The sequence below is a fragment of the Salmo salar genome, chromosome ssa17, assembly GCF_905237065.1.
Source record: "Salmo salar chromosome ssa17, Ssal_v3.1, whole genome shotgun sequence".
Classification (NCBI taxonomy): Eukaryota; Metazoa; Chordata; class Actinopteri; order Salmoniformes; family Salmonidae; genus Salmo; species Salmo salar.
In genome coordinates, this window is record NC_059458.1 from 3623180 (window position 1) to 3645000 (window position 21821).

The 21821-nt window shown below is 43.3% G+C and overlaps 1 protein-coding gene across 2 annotated transcripts in view; it reads right to left on the reverse strand.

Moving 5' to 3' along the window:
* Positions 1-1772: 1772 nt before the first annotated feature.
* LOC106561241 (CD9 antigen) overlaps positions 1773-21821 on the reverse strand; it is a 22745-nt gene continuing 2696 nt past the window's right edge. Inside the window, exons 1-8 of one of the 2 annotated variants that reach the window (XM_014124969.2) lie at positions 21133-21363; positions 4625-4727; positions 4410-4507; positions 3898-3972; positions 3676-3777; positions 3455-3544; positions 3180-3263; positions 1773-3027 (exon numbers count right to left, since the gene is read on the reverse strand). In XM_014124969.2, coding sequence (XP_013980444.1) covers positions 2962-3027; positions 3180-3263; positions 3455-3544; positions 3676-3777; positions 3898-3972; positions 4410-4507; positions 4625-4727; positions 21133-21198 — 684 coding nt within the window. In that variant the 5' untranslated portion in view covers positions 21199-21363 and the 3' untranslated portion in view covers positions 1773-2961. Of the gene's footprint in view, positions 3028-3179; positions 3264-3454; positions 3545-3675; positions 3778-3897; positions 3973-4409; positions 4508-4624; positions 4728-21132; positions 21364-21821 lie in introns of those variants that run through there. The other variant, XM_014124968.2, reaches the window with a different exon arrangement.

The window sequence follows — 21821 nt, forward strand, 5'->3', positions numbered from 1 at the left end:
TTACGGACAATGTCAAATATGATGTAGCGAAGCACCTGAGTGAGCTGGGTGCACAATTACGCAGGTACTTTCCCGAAACGGACGACACAAACAACTGGATTCATTAACCCTTTCATGCCCTGCCTCCAGTTCACTTACCGATATCTGAACAAGAGAGCCACATCGAAATTGCAACAAGCGGTTCTGTGAAAATTTAATTTAATCAGAAGCCACTGCCAGATTTCTGGATAGGGCTGCGCTCAGAGTTTCTTGCCTTGTCAAATCGCGCTGTTAAGACACTGATGCCCTTTGCAACCAGGTACCTATGTGAGAGTGGATTCTCGGCCCATACTAGCATGAAAACTAAATACAGGCACAGACTGTGTGTTGAAAATGATTTAAGACTAAGACTCTCCAATACTACCCAACATTGCAGAGTTATGTGCATCCTTTCAAGCACACCCTTCTCATTAACCTGTGGGGAGTTATTCACAATTTTTGATGAACAAATATGGTTTTATATGTAAGATGGCTAAATAAAGAGCAAAATTATTGATTATTATAATATTATTATTGGTGCCCTGGTCCTATAAGAGCTCTTTGTCACTTCCCATGAGCCGGGTTGTGACAAAAACTCACTCATTCTTATGTTTAATAAATGTATCATATAGTGTGTGTGTGTGTGTGTGTGTGTGGCAGGATTACAATGATGGCAAAAACCAACATTTGAGAATACGCTGACCCTTGTGCTAGAGGGGGTACGCAGCTGGAGGTTGAATGTTTGAAGGGGTACGGGACTATAAAAAGTTTGGGAACCACTGTTCCAAAGAGTTCCTACTAAATTAGTTATAATATGTAATTATATGTATTAGTCCACCATTGTTGATTTGACATTAGCACAATGAAATCTATTTACTGTCAAAGTCGACTGTGCGTTCTTCAATTAAAACCTGATGATTCTTCTGTTCCTAAATACAGAACACTTGAATGGGTCAGTTCTATCACAGTAGAGACATAAACATGAGTGTATTCATTTTATTAAGACCACATGCAGTGTCAGTCAGTGTCCATGAAAGTTCAGTAGGCCTATGTACAGTATCTGTTGTGAAAATGGTTTTCTAAACATAGCCTAAGAGCAGCCTAAAACTGATATTAGTGCCACACACACACATGAAACGTATCTGTCTCAGCCATCTGGACATGTTTTGATTATGTCTTTAAGTGTTGCTGTGAGTGTTATATTGCAACATACATTACCACTCTATGGTTAGGGTTAATGTACACACACACACACACACACACACACACACACACACACACACACACACACACACACACACACACACACACACACACACACACACACACACACACACACACACACACACACACACACACACACACACACACACACACACTGCTGTGTGGTCTTTTATAAGGGTGTGGAGGCTGACGCCCAACTGTCTTACCGGTTTCAGCCCTAACAACTGTTACCAAGGCTGAGGTTCAGCCAACCACATGGATCTGAACTAAACACTCAAGTTAAACTCTAACTACACACACACAATATCATTGCAAGGTGTGTGTGAGGTGTAGCTTGTGACGCTGCTCTGTAGCTTTCCAAAAGAGGACTTAGATGTGTATATGTGTGCGTGTAACTCATTACAGAGAGAGCGAGAGATAAAAGAAGGAGAGGCTAATGAGATCAGGTTGTTATTTTCCACAGTAGCAGGAAGCTGTGAAAGCTGACAGACATGTTTTACTCTCTCAGTCACACACACACAAGACCAGAATTAGGATCAGAGGTTACAGTTTATTTGGCTCATTTGTTTTGGTGCATCAACCAACCAGACCAGTGTGAAATGGCATGGATGTTATAAAAGTCACTGTAATCTAACAGAGATCTAAATATACTGTAAAAATGACTGCAACAATAAAAATCTGCTTTATAAAAGAGTCAGACTTCAAGGCGTTTTCAAATTGGGTAGAGAGAGAGAGTAAGAAGGAGAGAGAGTGTGAGAGGGAGAGAGAGAGAGCGGGAGAGAGAGAGAGTAAGAAGGAGAGAGAGTGTGAGAGGGAGAGGGAGAGAGAGAGAGGGAGAGAGTAAGAAGGAGAGAGAGTGTGAGAGGGAGAGAGAGAAAGAGAGATCAAGAGAAAGAGGGGTTCTTGTACTCTACTGGAGCGACCAAGCTGCTCCTCTATTTCAAAGAACGGGAGAACCACGCTCACCACAGACCACAGCCTGCAATATCATTGGGAACTTGTGCTGATTTAATTGGCTATTGCTAAGGAATGGTATAGTTTGAGTGGCTTTGCTATAGGGAGTTGTCTTAGGACCGTCCCTGGTCCTTCAGATGTTATTTTGGTAGAAATGTGATCACAATACAATATTATTACAATCATTAATATAATATATGTTGCTTACATTGTCATGGCATTATTCCATCAATAGTTTAATTTAAATCATTGAGCAGTTGTGGTAATTGAAAGTGTGTTCATATTACAAAAACATTTTTTATGACACCTCTAGACTACTATTCATAGATCTCTTAATTCATCATAAATCACAAATGTGTTACGTTTATTTCACTTCCTGAACCAGTTCCTCACAGGGCCAATCAGTGAACAGTGACATCACCATGATGGTTTAGGAGTGTCGACCTGAGCACTGGACAGATTCCATGTTAGAGAGGATCAGCGTGAGAAAGGCACTGCACAGATTTGCTAACCTAGATCACTTCATGAGTAGATGTTTAGGATACAGGGTGATTCTGCGCAGCACCGTCCTCAGGCTGATCCCCTGGATCACCAGGTGTAGCAGATCCTTGTTACAGAGGTTAGGGGATCTAAAGTACTCGTTGGCAGTGGGTTGGCAGCTGCTAGCTCTCAGGCCGACCTTTCTCAACAAGTAAACAAAAGTCATGTGACTAGGAATGACATCATGCAACATTAAAAGGCATCGTCATGGTAATGATAACATCATCAGACGATCTCCCGTGACTTCCTGATGGCACAGCAGAGCAGCATGCTGAAGATCATCCCAAACACCTGGGGAATAGAATGGGAAATGCAGAATAAATTAAGAGTTCTCAATTGTAGGGAGGTTGTCCTTCAGCCTTTCTATCTGTATGTCAGTAATGGGTCATTGTGGGCTAACATGGTCTTCCGTTTCGCTGTGTGTGTGTGTGTGTGTGTCTCACCATGATGACTCCAATAGCGATGCCCACTCCTCCTATGATGTGCAGCTTGGAGTCAAACACTTCATCTATAGCATCAGGACAGCTCTGCAATACACACACACACACACACACACACACACACACACACACACACACACACACACACACACACACACACACACACACACACACACACACACACACACACACACACACACACCAAGGGGCTGTAGACATTACACAAAGTGGAAGGAGGAACACCTGAACACAAACACAATCACAGATCAGGGTGTTACCTTGGTGATGAGGCTATCCAGCCCATCTCTTGGGGGACAGGTGTCTTTGGCAAAGTCCACAGGGGAACCTGTTGGTCCGCAGCAGTCCAACTGTAACACACACAGGGTAGAATAGAATGGTACCTTATTTGTCCAATTGTTTTTATGTGGAAGGTATTTGTTTCTGCTCCCAACCCCCTAGACAATACACACACAAGCAAACACATTAACTACATTATTACCCCGGTCTGTATGAGGCGGAGTGTCTCTCTCAGTGTGTCCTGTGAAGTGTTCTGGTAGTTCTGATATGTCTCCAAGTAGAACTGAGTGATGTCATCAACCACCTGTAGAGGAAGGGTTGCAATGTGACAAAACGTAGGGAAAGGGTTTTAATGTAACAAAGAGAAGAACAGGGGAAGGGATTTAATGTAACACAGAACAGGGGATGTAACATGTTTTGGCACCTTGCTTTGGTTGGAGAACCCCCAGATTCCAGCGGCGACCTCAATGGCGAATATGATGAGGAGGAAGAAGAAGAACTGCAAGAGAGAGATACGCATATAACCTTTGTGTGTGTATGTGCCCCCTGACACAAACCACTGCTGAGGAGGGATTTTGGAAAAGAGGATTAGAAATCAAAAGACAGAATAAAGAGAGAGAGACAGAGAGACAGAAAGACAGAGAGACCGAGATCTGGCCTTGAATCTGTTCTGTAACCAGTGATATACTGAAGTTACAGAGTATCAGACTATCAGCCCCAACAGTCAACAGTCCAACTGACTACAAAGAGAAAGATAAAGAGGGGAGGACAGGAGAGGAGAGAAGACAGGATAAGAGAAGACAGGAGAGGAGAAGGCAGGAGAGGATAGGAGAGGAGAGAAGACAGGATAAGAGAAGACAGGAGAGGAGAAGACAGGAGAGGAGAGAGGAGAGAAGACAGGAGAGGATAGGAGAGGAGGTATAGAGGTTAACTCACCAGCCCCAGCATAAACGGTGACTCCTGAATCGCTCCACAGCATCCCAGGAACCCAACAACCATCATGAATGACCCTGCAATTATGAGGATATACACACCTACACACAAACACGCACACACACACACACCACCATCAGAGCACCTGCAGTGATATTTGATCATGTATGTGTGTGAATGCTTGTGTGTGTGCGCGGGTGTAAATGTGTGTGCGTTACCTGTGAAGAAGACATGGGGAGATTCTGCTCCTTCAAACAGCCCTCTGGTCTTTGGGTCAAACCTCAACCACAACCCTATAGCCAGCACTCCTGTACCTGCAAGCTAACACAGACACAAAATATTAGATATCATACACACACATACCTATCCCAGGGCAAGGAAAGCCAGGTGAGACAACCCACACAAAACACACACACACACACACACACACACACACACACACACACACACACACACACACACACACACACACACACACACACACACACACACACACACACACACACACACACACACAGCTAGCCTCTATCCTTCGATTCCTACAGTAGATACAGTGGATTCAGGAAGTATTCAGACCCCTTGACTTTTTCCACATTTTGTTACATTTACAGCCTTATTCTAAAATTGAATAAATATTTTTTTTCTCCTCATCAATCTACACACAATACCTCATAATGACAAAGGAAAAACAGGTTTTCAGAAATTAGTCACATGCGCCGAATACAACAGGTGTAGACCTCACAGTGAAATGCTTACTTACAAGCCCATAACCAACAATGCAGTTAAGAAAAAATAAATACAAATAGAAATATAACAAATAATTAAGGAGAAACAATAAAATAACAGCAGCGAGGCTATATACAGGGGTTCCGGTACAGAGGCTTCTGGTACAGAGTCAATGTGCAGGGGTACAGGTTAGACAAGGTAATTGAGGTAATATGTACATGTAGGTAGAGGTAAAGTGACTATGCATGGATAATAAACAGAGGGGGGAGGGAACAATGCAAATAGTCCAGGTAGCTATTTGATTAACTGTTCAAGAGTCTTATGGCTTGGGGGCAGAAACTGTTAAGAAGCCTTTTGACCTAGACTTGGTGCTCCGGTACCGCTTGCCATGCAGTAGCAGAGAAAACAGTCTACGACTAGGGTGGCTAGAGTCCTTGGCAATTCTTTGGCCTTCCTCTGACATTGCCTGGTATTGAGGTCCTGGATGTCAGGAAGCTTGGCCCCAGTGATGTACTGGGCCGTACGCACTACCCTCTGTAGTGCTTTGCGGTCCGAGGCCGAGTAGTTGCCATACCAGGCAGTGATGCAACCAGTCAGGATGCTCTCGATGGTGCAGTTGTAAAATTTGAAGATCTGAGGACCCATGCCAAATACCCCCTTCTCCTGAGGGGGAACAGGCATTGTCGTGCACTCTTCACGACTGTCGTGGTGTGATTGGACCATGATAGTTTGTTGGTGATGTGGCCACCAAGAAATGTAAAGCTCTCAACCTGCTCCACTACAGCCCCGTCAATGAGAATGGGGGCGTGTTCGGTCCTCCTTTTTCTGTAGTCCACAAACATCTCCTTTGTCTTGATCACGTTGAGGGAGAGGTTGTTATCCTGGCACCACACTGCCAGGTCTCTGACCTCCTCCCTATAGGCTCTCATCATTGTCAGTGATCAGGCCTACCACTGCTGTGCCATCGGCAAACTTAGTGATGGTGTTGGAGTCATGCTTCGCCATGCAGTCATGGGTGGACAGGGAGTACAGAGGGGACTAAGCACGTACCCCTGAGGGGCCCCAGTGTTGAGGATCAGTGTGGCAGATGTGTTGTTACCTACACTTACCACCTGGGGGTGGCCCGTCAGGAAGTCCAGGATCCAGTTGAAGAGGGAGGTGTTTAGTCCAAGGGTCCTTAGCTTAGTGATGAGCTTTGAGGGTGCTATGGTGTTGAACGCTGAGCTGTAGTCAATGAATAGCATTCTCACGTAGGTGTTCCTTTTGTCCAGGTGGGAAAGGGCAGTGTGGAGTGCAAATTATTGATTTGATGATTAGAGATTGCATCATCTGTGGATCTGTTGGGGCGGTATGAAATTGGAGTGGGTCTAGAGTTTCTAGGATAATTGTGTTGATGTGAGCCATGACCAGCCTTTCAAAGCACTTCATGGCTACAGACGTGAGTGCTACGGGTCTGTAGTCATTTAGGCAGGTTGCCTTCGTGTTCTTGGGCACAGGCACTATCGTGGTCTGCTTGAAACATGTTGGTATTACAGACTCAGTCAGGGACAGGTTGAACATGTCAGTGAAGACACTTGCCAGTTGGTCAGCACATGCTCGGAGTACACGTCCTGGTAATCCGTCTGGCCCTGCGGCCCTGTGAATGTTGACCTGTTTAAAGGTCTTACTCACATCGGCTACGGAGAGCGTGATCACACAGTCGTCCGGAACAGCTGACACTTTCATGCATGCTTCAGTGTTGCTTGCCTCGAAGCGAGCATACAGTGGCAAGAAAAGGTATGTGAACCCTTTGGAAATACCTGGATTTCTGCATAAATTGGTCATAACATTTGATCTGATCTGCATCTAGGTCACAACAATAGACAAACACAGTCTACTTAAACTAATAACACACAAACAATTATATGTCTTTATTGAACACACTGTGTAAACATTCACAGTGCAGGGTGGGAAAAGTATGTGAACCCTTGGATTTAATAACTGGTTGACCCTCATTTGGCAGCAATAACCTCAACCAAACATTTTCCGTAGTTGTGGATCAGACCTGCACAATGGTTAGGAGGAATTTTCGATCATTCCTCATTACAAAACTGTTTCAGTTCAGAAATATTCTTGGGGTGTCTGGTGTGAACTGCTCTATTGAGGTCATGCCACAGCATCTCAAATCGGGTTGAGGTCAGGACTCCGGCTGGGCCACTCCAGAAGGCGTATTTTCTTCTGTTGAAGCCGTTCTATTGTTGATTTACTTCTGTGTTTTGGGTCGGTGTCCTGTTGCATCACCCAACTTCTGTTGAGCTTCAATTGGCGAACAGATAGCCTAACAGTCTCCTGCAAAATGTCTTGATAAACTTGGGAATTCATTTTTCCGTCAATGATAGCAAGCTGTCCAGGCCCTGAGGCAGCAAAGCAGCCCCAAACCATGATGCTCCCTCCACCATACTTTACATTTCGTAGACTGTATTTACACTCGGATTCTTCTTAACATCATTGAGCATTCTGCGTTGTGTTCTTGCAGTCATCTTTGCAGGACGGACACACTAGGGAGAGTAGCAATAGTGCTGAACTTTCTCCATTCATAGACAATTTGTCTTACCGTGGACTGATGAACATCAAGGCTTTTAGAGATACTTTTGTAACCCTTTCCAGCTTTATGCAAGTCAACAATTCTTCATCTTAGGTCTTCTGAGATCTCTTTTGTTCGAGGCATGGTTCACATCAGGCAATGCTTCTCGTGAATAGCAAAAAACAAATTGTGTTTTTTATAGGGCAAGGCAGCTCAAACTAACATCTCCAATCTCATCTCATTGATTGGACTCCAGGTTAGCTGACTCCTGACTCCAATTAGCTTTTGGAGAAGTCCTTAGCCTAGGGGTTCACATACTTTTTACAACCTACACTGTGAATGTTTAAATGATGTATTCAATATAGACAAGAAAAATACAATCATTTGTGTGTTATTAGTTTAAGTACACTATGTCTGTCTATTGTTGTGACTTAGATGAAGTTCAGATCAAATTTGATGACCAATTTATGCAGAAATACAGGTAATTCCAAAGGGTTCACATACTTTTTATTGCCACTGTAGAAGTGATTTAGCTCGTCTGGTAGGCTCGTGTCACTGGGCAGCTCGCGGCTGTGCTTCCCTTTGTTGTACGTAATAGTTTGCAAGCCCTGCCACATCCGACGAGCGTCGGAGCCGGTGTAGTACGATTCAATCTTAGTCCTGTATTGATGAGTTGCCTGTTTGATGGTTCGTCAGAGGGCATAGCGGGATTTCTTGAAAGCAGCAGCTCTAGATATTTTAAGGTCAGAGCTAGGAATGTAATTTTGTGGTTTATCTTTGTTAAAACATTTAGGGCAGATGTGTGTCAGAGAAATTCTATAGGAAGAGAGACTGCAGATTCTTAAAACAACAATATTATTAGATTTGCAAAAATGATGCAATCCACCTTCGCCAGGAATGGTTCAGAGTTGAAAGCTTAACAAACATAGTCGGGTTGTCACACCCTCATCAGTTATACCTGTCCTTATTATAGTCCCCACCCCCTCCAGGTGTTTCTTGTTATCCCTGGTGTATTTATCCCTGTTTCCTATCTCTCTGTGCCAGTTTGTCTTGTATGTTCCAAGTGAACCAGTGTGTTTTTCCCGTGCTCCTGCCTTTTCTATTCTCTTTTACTAGTCCTCCTGTGTTTGACTCTTGCCTGTTTTCTGGACTCTGTACCCGCCTGCCTGACCATTCTGCCTGCCCTGACCTCGAGCCTGCCTGCCACACTGTACCTCCTCAACTCAGAACTGGTTTTGACTTTTGCCTGTCCACGACCATTCTCTTGCCTACCCCTTATGGATATAATAAATATCAAAGACTCAAATGATTCGCCTCCTGTGTCTGCATCTGGGTCTCGCCTTGTGCCCTTATACGAGTCTCTGCTTTCATAGAAAAAGTACAACCTCTTTTGACTATGTGGCAGTTTAGCAGATGTGTGGAAACAGGGGTGGAATATAGTGTAAAAGGCTTGGTTTGTCTGTGCAGATTAAGGTAGCCCGAGGTTGATAGCACGAGGGCTCAACAGTATAACAGCGTTCTCTCACAGTTCACACTATAATGATCCTACCTGCAAGGTTCCACATAGCTGACTTCCTGCAGATAGTAAACGCACAGGATGTCTCACATGCTGAGGTCGCATCTAAACGGATCTTAGCTATACGCCCAGTCTTATGACTAAGTCACACAAAGACAAGTTTGTATCAGGTTAGAAAAAACACTAGCATATAACGAGACTATTCTTTAAGCAGTAAAACACTGGATAGCATGTTATGTATGTAACAATTCTTTATGTAATTTTCCACAACAGGTGTCAAACTCATTCTACGGAGGGCCGAGTGTCTGCGGGTTTTAGTTTTGTCCTTTCAAATAAGACCTAGACAACCAGGTGAGGGGAGATCCTTGCTAATTAGTGACCTTAATTAATCAATCAAGTACAAGGGTGGAGTGAAAATCCGCAGACAATCATCCCTTCGTGGAATGAGTTTGACACTTGCTTTAGGCCAATAGTCTCAACAGTCAGGTATCTATCCAGTTCAGACTCAAGGTAGCTGACTGAGGTTTTTGGTGTAACCACTGAGTTGCACACTTTGATACTAAAACCAGGGGACCCTGCAAGCTTTACTCTGAAACCAAATAAGATGGACTCTGTTTTTAAGATGCGGATCATTTTTTAATTTTATTATCTGAAAGCCATTTACTGATATTGGATAACTCTGCACTAAGGATCTCTTCTTCTGAGGCTTTGTTCTCATGGGACACCAGTGGAGCAGAGTCATCAGCATACAAAAACAAATGACGAGAGCAGGCTGATTTCATATTGTTAATGTACAGTAGGAATAGAAGAGGGCCAAGGATGCTCCCTGTGGCCCCACAGCTAATCCCCTTTGCACTAGAATGTTTTCCATTAACATACACCATTTAGGACTTAACCCAGTCAATGGCCCTGCTATTAAAACCAAAGGCTTTTCACTTGTAGAGCATGATACTAAGGAAGTCTCTAGATTTTGCACACCTGAAGTAGAGTATCTTGTGATAACATTTTACATTTTAGCCATTTAGCAGACGCTCTTATCCAGAGCGACTTACAGTAGTGAATGTATACATTTCATACATTTCATTTCATTTCATACATTTATAAAATAAATAAAATGCAGACCACACTATTTGCCTAGAGAGTTTTCAGCTATACTTTCCATGGCTGTCTATTTACCACCACAGACGGATGCTGGCACTAAGAACGCACTCAGTCAGCTGTATAAGGAAATAAGCAAACAGGAAACCACTCACCCAGAGGCGCCGCTCCTAGTGGCCAGAGACTTTAATGCAGGGAAACTTAAATCGGTTCTACCTAATCTCTATCAACATGTTAAATGTGCAACCAGAGTGAAAAAAAATTCTAGATCTGTACTCCACACACAGAGACATGTACAAAGCTCTTCCTCGCCCTCCATTTCGTAAATCCGACCACAAATCTATCCGCATGATTCCTGCTTACAAACAAAAAATGAAATGTGCGGGACTCTAACCCGGAAGCTTATAAAAAATCCTGCTATGCCCTTCAACGAACCATCAAACAGGCAAAGCGTCAATACAGGGCTAAGATTGAATCGTACTACACAGGCTCCGATGCTTGTCTTATGTGGCAGGGCTTGCAAACTATTACAGACTACAAAGGGAAGCACAGCCGCGAGCTGCCCAGTGACACGAGCCTACCAGACGAGCTAAATCACTTTTATGCTCGCTCGAGGCAAGCAACACTGAGGCATGCATGAAAGCATCAGCTGTTCCGGACGACTGTGTGATCACGCTCTCCGTAGCTGACGTGAGTAAGACCTTTAACCTCTCTAGGCTAGGGGGCGGTATTTTCACGTCCGGATGAAAAGCGTGCCCAAAGTAAACTGCCTGCTACTCAGGCCCAGAAGCTAGGATATGCATAATAGATTTGGATAGAAAACACTCTGAAGTTTCTAAAACTGTTTGAATGATGTCTGTGAGAATAACAGAACTTATTTGGCAGGCGAAACCCTGAGGAAAAACCATCCAGGATTCTTTTTTTGAGGTCACTCTCTTTTCAATGGGTTTTCTATGGGGATCTAGATTTCTAAGGCACTTGCTTGTAGTTCCTATCGCTTCCACTGGATGTCAACAGTCTTTAGAAATTGGTTGATGTTTTCCCTTTGAGAAATGAAGAAGTAGGGCAGTTCAGAACGAGGGTCGAGTGAAGTGCACTGTTTCTTAGAGGCGCACGACCTGAAAGCTCGCTCTACTTTGTTTTCGTCCTGTATTGAACACAGTTTATCCCGTCTTAAACTTGATCGATTATTTACGTTAAAAAATACCTAAAGTTGTATTAGGAAAGTTGTTTGAAATGTTTTGACAAAGATTACAGGTAACTTATTAGAAATTTTGTAGTCAAGTTGCATGAGTTGGAAGCGGTGTTTTTCTGGATCAAACGCGCTAAATAAAAGGACATTTTGAATATATAACGACAGAATTAATTGAACAAAAGGACCATTTGTGATGTTTATGGGACATATTGGAGTGCCAACAGAAGAAGCTCGTCAAAGGTAATGCATGAATTATATCGTTATTTCTGAGTTTTGTGTCGCGCCTGGTGGGATGAAATATGATTGTCTGTGTTTGTTTGATGGGGTGCTGTCCTCAGATAATAGCATGGTTTGCTTTCGCCGTAAAGCCTTTTTGAAATCTGACACGGTGGCTGGATTAACAAGAAGTAAAGCTTTAATTTGGTGTATTGTACTTGTGATTGTATGAAAGTGAAATATTTCTAATAATTTAATTTGAATTTGGCGCTCTGCCATTTCACCAGATGTTGTCAAATCGATCCCGTTAACGGGATTTGATCCATAAGAAGTTTTAACAGGTCAACATTCACAAGGCTGCTGCGCCAGACGGATTATCAGGACGTGTGCATGTACTGACCAACTGGCAGGTGTCTTCACTGACATTTTCAACATGTCCCTGATTGAGTCTGTAATACCAACATGTTTCAAGCAGACTACATTTACATTACATTACATTACATTTACGCTCTTATCCAGAGCGACTTACAAATTGGTGGATTCACCTTATGATGTCCAGTGGAACAACCACTTTACAAGAGTGCATCTAAATCTTTTAGGGGGGGGGGGTAGAAGGATGACTTTATCCTATCCTAGGTATTCCTTAAAGAGGTGGGGTTTCAGGTGTCTCCGGAAGGTGGTGATTGACTCCGCTGTCCTGGCGTCGTGAGGGAGCTTGTTCCACCATTGGGGTGCCAGAGCAGCGAACAGTTTTGACTGGGCTGAGCGGGAACTGTGCTTCCTCAGAGGTAGGGAGGCGAGCAGGCCAGAGGTGGATGAACGCAGTGCCCTTGTTTGGGTGTAGGGCCTGATCAGAGCCTGAAGGTACGGAGGTGCCGTTCCCCTCACAGCTCCGTAGGCAAGCACCATGGTCTTGTAGTGGATGCGAGCTTCAACAGGAAGCCAGTGGAGAGAGCGGAGGAGCGGGGTGACGTGAGAGAACTTGGGAAGGTTGAACACCAGACGGGCTGCGGCGTTCTGGATGAGTTGTAGGGTTTAATGGCACAGGCAGGGAGCCCAGCCAACAGCGAGTTGCAGTAATCCAGACGGGAGATGACAAGTGCCTGGATTAGGACCTGCGCCGCTTCCTGTGTGAGGCAGGGTCGTACTCTACGAATGTTGTAGAGCATGAACCTACCATTGTGCCTGTGCCCAAGAACATGAAGGCAACCTGCCTAAATGACTACAGACCCGTAGCACTCACATCCGTAGCCATGAAGTGCTTTGAAAGGATGGTCATGGCTCACATCAACACCATTATCCCAGAAACCCTAGACCCACTCCAATTTGCGTACCGCTCCAACAGATCCATAGATGATGCAATCTCAATTGCACTCCACACTGCCCTTTCCCACCTGGTCAAAAGGAACGTGAGAATGCTATTCATTGACTACAGCTCAGCGTTCAACACCATAGTACCCTCAAAGCTCATCACTAAGCTAAGGATCCTGGGACTAAACACCTCCCTCTGCAACTGGATCCTGGTCTTCCTGACGGGCCACCCCCAGGTGGTGAGGGTAGGTAGCAACACATCTGCCACACTAATCCTCAACACTGGAGCCCCTCAGGGGTGCGTCCTCAGTCCCCTCCTGTACTCCCTGTTCACCCAAGACTGTGTGGCCAGGCATGACTCCAACACCATCATTAAGTTTGCAGACGACACAGCAGTGGTAGGCCTGATCACTGACAATGATGAGACAGCCAATAGGGAGGAGGTCAGAGACCTGGCTGGGTGGTGTCAGAATAACAACCTATCCCTCAACGTAACTAAGACTAAGAAGATGATTGTGGACTACAGGAAAAGGAGGATCGAGCACGCCCCCATTCTCATCGACGGAGCTGTAGTGGAGCAGGTTGAGAGCTTCAAGTTCCTTGGTATCCACATCACCAACAAACTAAAATGGTCCAAACACACCAAGACAGTCATGAAGAGGGCACGACAAAGCCTATTCCCCCTCAGGAAACTAAAAAGATTTGGCATGGGTCCTGAGATCCTCAAAAGGTTCTACAGCTGCAACATCAAGAGCATTCTGACTGGTTGCATCACTGCCTGGTACTGCAACTGCTCGGCCTCCAACCACAAGGAACTATAGAAGGTAGTGCATACGGCCCAGTACATCACTGGGGCTAAGCTGCCTGCCATCCAGGACCTCTATACCAGGCAATGTCAGAGGAAGGCCCTAAAAGACCCCAGCCACCCCAGTCATAGACTGTTCTCTCTACTACCACATGACAAGCACAACGGAGTGCCAAGTCTAAGACAAAAGGCTTCTCAACAGTTTTTACCCCAAGCCATAAGACTCCTGAACAGGTAATCAAATGGCTACCTGGACTATTTGCACTGTGTGCCCCCCCCCATCCCCAACCCCTCTTTTACGCTACTGCTACTCTCTGTTTATCATATATGCATAGTCACTCTAACTATATCTACATGTACATACTACCTCAATCAGCCGGACTAACCCGGGCCTTTATAAAGCCACGCTCCTGTTATAGACTCGCTACTGTTATTTTTCACTGTCTTTTTACTGTTGTTTTTATTTCTTTACTTACCTATTGTTCACCTAATACCTAGTATTTGTTTATTATTTTTAATATTTTTTACTTAGAAATTTCATTTCACTGTAAGGTGAAACCTGTTGTATTCGGGGCACATGACAAATAAACTTTGATTTGATTTGATACGATGATCAACCATATCAACGCCTGCAGATCCAGCATTACCATTCCACAGATATTCCCCCAGTCAACTTCTTTCCTGATAAAGTCAGTTAAAAACAATATACATCTATCCGTGGTTTGGGACATTCTAAAACCAGACTGTAGTTCATATTAAAGATTATTCTTGCTGGTATATTCCTCAATCTTTCATACATTACTTTTTCAAGCAATTTAGACAGCACACTCAAAATGGATACAGGTCTATAGTTTCCCTTGTCTGTTTTGCTGCCCTTCTTGTGGATAGGGATCACTCTAGTTTTATATACGTGGGGACTCTACCCTGCTCAATAGAGATGTTGGTTAAATGAGTGACACAAGGGACAATAAGTTTAGCTCCATCTCTTAAAAACCTCTCAGGGATATTGTCGAGGCCTGTAGCTTTAGAGCAGTTTAGTTCAGACAGTCTCTTGACAACTTCAGCCTGAGACACTGCTGTAAAGGAAAAGGCAATCACTTGGAGTAATAGCCCAAGACCTGACCCTTCCCATACACTCCAGTACAACCAGGTAGCTTCTTAACCAAATTTGAGGCAACTGTTTTGAAAAAAGTTTGGAGATTGTCAGCTACCACTTCCTTGTCAAACGTGATTTCCACATTGACCTCAAGACCCAAGCTTTTGCAATTTGATTTCTGTTCATCACTATATCCCAACTGTTTCAGGGAGTGCAACAACTTCCTAGGGTTACTCCGATTCTCACCAATTTTGTCTTTAAAATAAAAAAATGTGGCATCTTCAATCATCTGACTAGATTTGTATTTATTGTTGAGAGTATCATTAAGCCAGGAGCAGGTTGGTACATGCAACAGTTGCACTCGCACTCTTTCACGCTATATCCGTCTGTCTGTATGTCCCTGTCCCCCACGCACATACACACACACACATTCCTCAAACCGCCTCCTCAGTCTAATTATTAACTTTAGCCACGATGGAGAATAGTGATCTGCTCCAGGGTGTGTGTATGTATGAGTGTATCAGCATTAGTGATGCACGGGTAAGTTTAGGGTCATGAAATATTGTGTGGCTGAAGGACAGGTGGTGGGGGGCGGGTTGAATAAAGCGAAAACAATGTATTAAAATCCATGAATGTATAATTATTGTGCAATTCCTATCTATAGTCTACATTGAGCCTCCAGTATTTATGCTGCAGTAGTTTATGTGTCGGGGGGCTAGGGTCAATCTGTTATATCTGGAGTATTTCTCCTGTCTTATCCGGTGTCCTGTGTGAATTTAAGTATGCTCTCTCTAATTCTCTCTCTTTCTCTCTTTCTCTCTTTCTCTTTCTTCCTTCCTTTCTCTCTCTCGGAGGACCTGAGCCATAGAACCATGCCTTAGGACTACCTGGCCTGATGACTCCTTGCTGTCCCCAGTCCACCTGGCCGTGCTGCTGCTCCAGTTTCAACTGTTCTGCCTGTGGCTATGGAACCCTGACCTATTCACCGGACGTGCTACCTGTCCCAGACCTGCTGTTTTCAACTTTCTAGAGACAGCAGGAGCGGTAGAGATACTCTGAATGATCAGCTATTAAAAGCCAACTGACATTTACTCCTGAGGTGCTGACCTGTTGCACCCTCGACAACCACTGTGATTATTATTTGACCCTGCTGGTCATCTATGAACATTTGAACATCTTGGCCATGTTCTGTTATAATCTCCACCCGGCACAGCCAAAAGAGGACTGCAAGGGTTTGAATCAAGATATATATATTTTTTCATATACAAATGTTAGAATATTTCTGCCACTTTGACATTGGAGCATTTTGTGTCGATCGTTGACAAAAAATGACAATCAAGTACATTTTAATCCAATTTTGTAACACAAGAAAATGTGGAAAACGTTAAGGGGTGTGAATACTTTCTGAAGGCACTGTAGGCCTAATATTAACTCCTGCAGAATGAAGTATTTATTGCAGTAAAATTATACACCAAATGTGTGGAGTGGAGAAATATGATTTCTATCTTTCAGCATCTTGAGAGAATGAATGTGTCATGCCCTGATTTGTTTCACCTGTCCCAGTGATTGTCTCCACCGACTCCAGGTGTCGCTTATTTTCCCCAGTGTATTTATCCCTGTGTTTCCTGTCTCTCTGTGTCAGTTCGTCTTGTATGTTTAGTTAAGTCAACCAGCGTGGTTTTCCCCATACTCCTTTTCTATTCTCTTTTGCTAGTCCTCCCGGTTTTGACCTTGAATCTGCCTGCCCTTCGTTACCTATTGGACTCTGAACTGGTTTTGACTTTTTGCCTGTACACGACCATTCTCTTGCCTATCCCTTTTTGGATTAATAAATATTTTAAGACTCCAACCATCTGCCTCCTGGGTCTCGCCTTGTGCCTTGATAGAATGTGTGGTTAGGTACTGTCTGTGGAGGTGGTGGTGGTGGTGCTATCTTTATCAGCATCATAAAAGCAAATAGTAGTTCAACCACACAAAATATGCATCCAAGCCAAACTGAAATTTTATCAAAAACATGTCGGGTTTGTTTAAACAGCTTTTCATTTACTTAATCTGTAAATCTGATGTCATTTGGAAATTTTGCAAATCAAATCTTTCCCGTTTTCACTTTATCACATAGTTGGGCGGTTGCGGATGGGTTGTTAGCGGTTGGAAGTGGGTGCAGGTGAACAAACAGCTGACCTGTGCATCACTAGTGCTTGTTCTGCAGTGTGGATAACAAGTCTGATCAGACCAAACCTAACAGGGCCAAGTAAACTCAGTGAGTCTGTAGATTACTCATGCTTTGTTCTCCATTTGAAGAGAATGTAGGGTGTTCACTTGTCTTGGGCGGTATCCAGATTGTTATACCTTCATACCGACCTTATGCCATCCCGGCATATTCAGGAATACCGGTACTGAACACAAGGGGCGCTGTTCTCAAACCCCACTGACACTCTGTAATCCGAAAGTTAGCAATGCTAACAAGTACATGTAAAATCCCATAAAGAATGCTAACGAGCACATTGCAAACATTTCATACAGTTTCTGACCTAAACTATACACGTAACTCAAAAATGCTAATCAGTTTGCTGCATGCACAAAACAAATATTAGCCAGCAAGGCTCTTGATCCAGGAGGGGATTCTCTACTGTTACCAAACAAATGCTTGATTTTGGAAGAAGCTAAACACTTAACTAGATAGCTAACTAGCTACTAAATTAGCAAAACTGCAGAGCATTTAGCACATTTTAGACAGTTACTTTGATAGTTATAAGATGTCTAGCTCGCAAACAATTAGTTGTGAATTCCAAACTGTAATTAGATCACCTGGCTCATGCTGTACAACAGAGTGACTCACAAGGCTCCGGTCTCTGTTGTATGCTTGTAAACAAACACTAAGTGACATGTGACTGGGGACTACCATAAGCTTCATATTAACGTGACAGGTGAAATTAAGAATGCAATGTTCTTTATCTCCTAACGTATTGCACAAGTTGACTGCAGGTATTTACTTAAAAGTATCTACAAATATTCAAATGTACAAAAAAAACGTGTTGACAGTATTGAAAAACCATCCTGTGGCTTTTTCCAAATACCCCAGTATACGGTACACTGCACAAGCCTAGTGTTCACCCATAAAATGACTGTTTCATTCAATAGAACATTGTATCTGAAAAACAATAGTCCAAACCCTATGTAGTTCAAAAGTTACCAATGATTTACACATAGAATTGAGTGTGATTAGAGAGAATATAATGTTTTTATGGCCATGGTCAAAATGTGGTCGCTGCTAAATAGAACAGAACAGCTCTGACTTCGAACGTCAACTGACAAGCTAGCTAGTGGTTCATGTTCGCTTGTGATAACATGGGCTTTTTCTAAATTAAATCTGCAGAATACAAAACATAATTGAGCCTATATATATATATATTATCCTTTAAAAAAAGCTAACAGACTGAATTCCAATATCTACCCTCCACGAAAAAAGTAGGTTCCAGTTTTCAGTTGCCAGTTGCCAAAATATGCAACCAAGAGCTACACGGTCTAAACTAGCAATGGTCACAATAAACTAATGCTCTTATTTAATCAACATTGTTAAGTACAAGCATATTAAGGTTGTAATATTGTAGAGAACAATCTAATAATTCATTGAATGTGATTAATGGGCTAGCCTCTGTCTTTTGTTGTTCTGTTGAGAGTAGGCTATCATTACACCAGGAGCAGGTTGGTACATGCAACAGTTGCACTCAGTTATACTCTCTCACACTATATTCTATCCGTCTGTCTGTCTGTCCAATAAAAAGCATGAGCTGGCGAGCATCCCAAAAAAGTTGGTAGAGATGCTGACTAACTGTATGCTATAAAAATGAGCAAAGAGAGTCGCACACTCAATATACAAGCTCCAAGTAATGTATTGGGTAAACCACTTTAGGGTGAAGAAGGCACAGTGAAGGCACACTGATGCCGAAACGTTGGTGGTTTACCCAATAAAATACTGGGAGCTTGTATATTGACTGTGAAACTCTCTTTACTCTCTGTCCCATACACACACGCACAAACTCCCACACACATACACTGCATTCGGAAAGAATTCGGACCCCTTCACTTTTTCCTAATCAATCTACACACAAAATCCCATAATGACAAAGCAAAAACAGGTTTTTAGAAATTAAAAAAATGTATATATCATATTTACATAAGTATTCAGTACCTTTACATACTACTTTGTTGAAGCAACTTTGGCGGCAGCGATTACAGCCTTGAGACTTCTTGGGTATGACGATACAAGCAAATCCTCTCAAGCTCTGTCAGGTTGGATGGGGAGCGTCGCTGCACAGCTATTTTCAGGTCTCTCCAGAGATGTTCGATCGGGTTCAAGTCCGGACTCTGGCTGGGCCACTCAAGGACATTCAGAGACTTGTCCCGAAGCCACTCCTGCGTTGTCTTGGCTGTCTGCTTAGGGTCATTGTCCTGAGGTCTGAGGTCCTGAGGGCTCTGGAGCAGGTTTTCATCAAGGATCTCTCTGTACTTTACTCTGTTCATCTTTCCCTCAATCCTGACTAGTCTCCCAGTCCCTGCCGCTGAAAAACATCCCCACCACATGATGCTGCCACCACCATCCTTCACCGTAGAGACGGTGCCAAGTTTCCTCCAGACGTGGAGTTTGGCATTCAGGCCAATGAGTTCCATCTTGGTTACATAAGACCAGAGAATCTTGTTTCTCATGCTCTGAGAGTCTTTAGGTGCCTTTTGGCAAACTTCAAGGGGGCTGTCATGTGCCTTTTACTGGGGAATGGTTCGGTCTGGCCACTCAACCATAAAGGCATGATTGGTGGAGTACTGCAGAGATGGTTGTCCTTCTGGAAGTTTCTCCCATCTCCACAGACGAACTCTGGAGCTCAGAGTAACCATTGGTTTCTTGGTCACCTCCCTGACCAAGGCCCTTCTCCCCGATTGCTCAGTTTGGCTGGGCGGCCAGCTCTAGGAAGAGTCTTGGTGGTTCCAAACTTCCTTCATTTAAAAATGATGGAGGCCTCTGTGTTCTTGGGGACCTTCAATGGTACCCTTCCCCAGATCTGTGCCTCGAAACAATCCTGTCTTGGAGCTCTACGGACAGTTCCTTCCACCTCATGGCTTTGTTTTGCTCTGACATGCACTGTCAACTGTGGGACCTTATATAGACAGGTGTGTGCCTTTCCAAATCATGTCCAATCAATTGAATTTACCACAGGTGGACTCCAATCAAGTTGTAGAAACATCTCAAGGATGATCAATGGAAACAGGATGCACCTGAGCACAATTTTGAGTCTCATAGCAAAGGTTCTGAATACTTATGTAAATAAGGTATTTCTGTTTGTTATTTTTCATTAATTTGCAAAAATGTCCAAAAAAGTGTTTTCGCTTTGTCATTATGGGGTATTGTGTGTAGATTGATGAGAATTTTTATTTAGTTAATCCATTTTATAATAAGGCTGTAACAAAGAAAATGCGGAAAAAAGTAAAGGGGTCTGAATACTTTCCAAATGCACTGTACACACACACACACACACACACACACACACACACACACACACACACACACACACACACACACACACACACACACACACACACACACACACACACACACACACACAGTGGTGGGAAAAATACCCAAAAGTCATACTTGAGATACCAAAATAGAAAGTTCCTCAAGTAAAAGTGAAAGTTACCGAGTAAAATACTACTTGAATAAAAGTCTAAAAGTATTTGGTTCTAAATATATCAAAAGTAAAAGTATAAATAATTTAAAACTCCTTATATTAAGCAAAGCCGACGGTATCATTTTCTTGTTTTTAAAATGTACGGATAGCCAGGGGCACACTCCAATACTGAGACATCATTTACAAACGATGCATGTGTTTAGTGAGTCCGCCAGATCAGAGGCAGTAGGGATGACCACGTATTATTTTGATAAGTGTGTGAATTGGACACTTTTCCTGTCCTGCTAAGCATTTAAAATGTAATAAGTACTTTTGGGTGTCAAGGAAAAAGTAGGGAGTAAAAAGTACATTATTTTCTTTAGGACTGTAGTAAAGTAAAAGTTGTAAAAAACATAAATAGTAAAGTACAGTACAGATACCCCAAAAAACTACTTAAGTAGTACTTTAATGTATTTCTACTTAAGTACTTTACGCCACTGCACATACACACACTCAAGCTAAGTTAAGTAGACCTACCCAGAAGAAGAAGTTGAAGATAAACATGATGTACTTCACACACCTGATTCCTCCGAACACTGCCATGTTTCTAAAGTGATCTCTGTCTGTAAGAGAGCAGAACACTTCTCTCCTATTTCCCTAGACAGCCTCACAGAGTGAGAGAGACAAAGAGAGAGGATATAAAGAGAGCAAAGAGCGATAGACAGAGAAAGTAGTAGAGAGTATAAGTCACGCCCTGAAGTCACCTGATCAGAGAGGTAGCGGAGAGGGGGAGGGGGGGGGGGAGAAGATTGCAGACGACCTGGGTTCTACTCTGTAAGTGATTTAGTTGGTCTACTCTGTGATTTGATTGATTTGATTATTATAGTGTCGATGACCAGCCCACATGGGCTTATAAGACACTGTATTGGGCATTAAGACACTGTACTCTGTGAGTGATTAAGATAGTCTGTTTAATCTAATTATACTGCTTGCACAAAGTTAGGCCCACACTCTACAGACCACAGATAGGCTACCCTACACACACACACACACACACACACACACACACACACACACACACACACACACACACACACACACACACACACACACACACACACACACACACACACGCATACACACACACACACACACACGCATACACACACACACACACAGACAAACACACACACACACACACACACACACACACACACACACACACA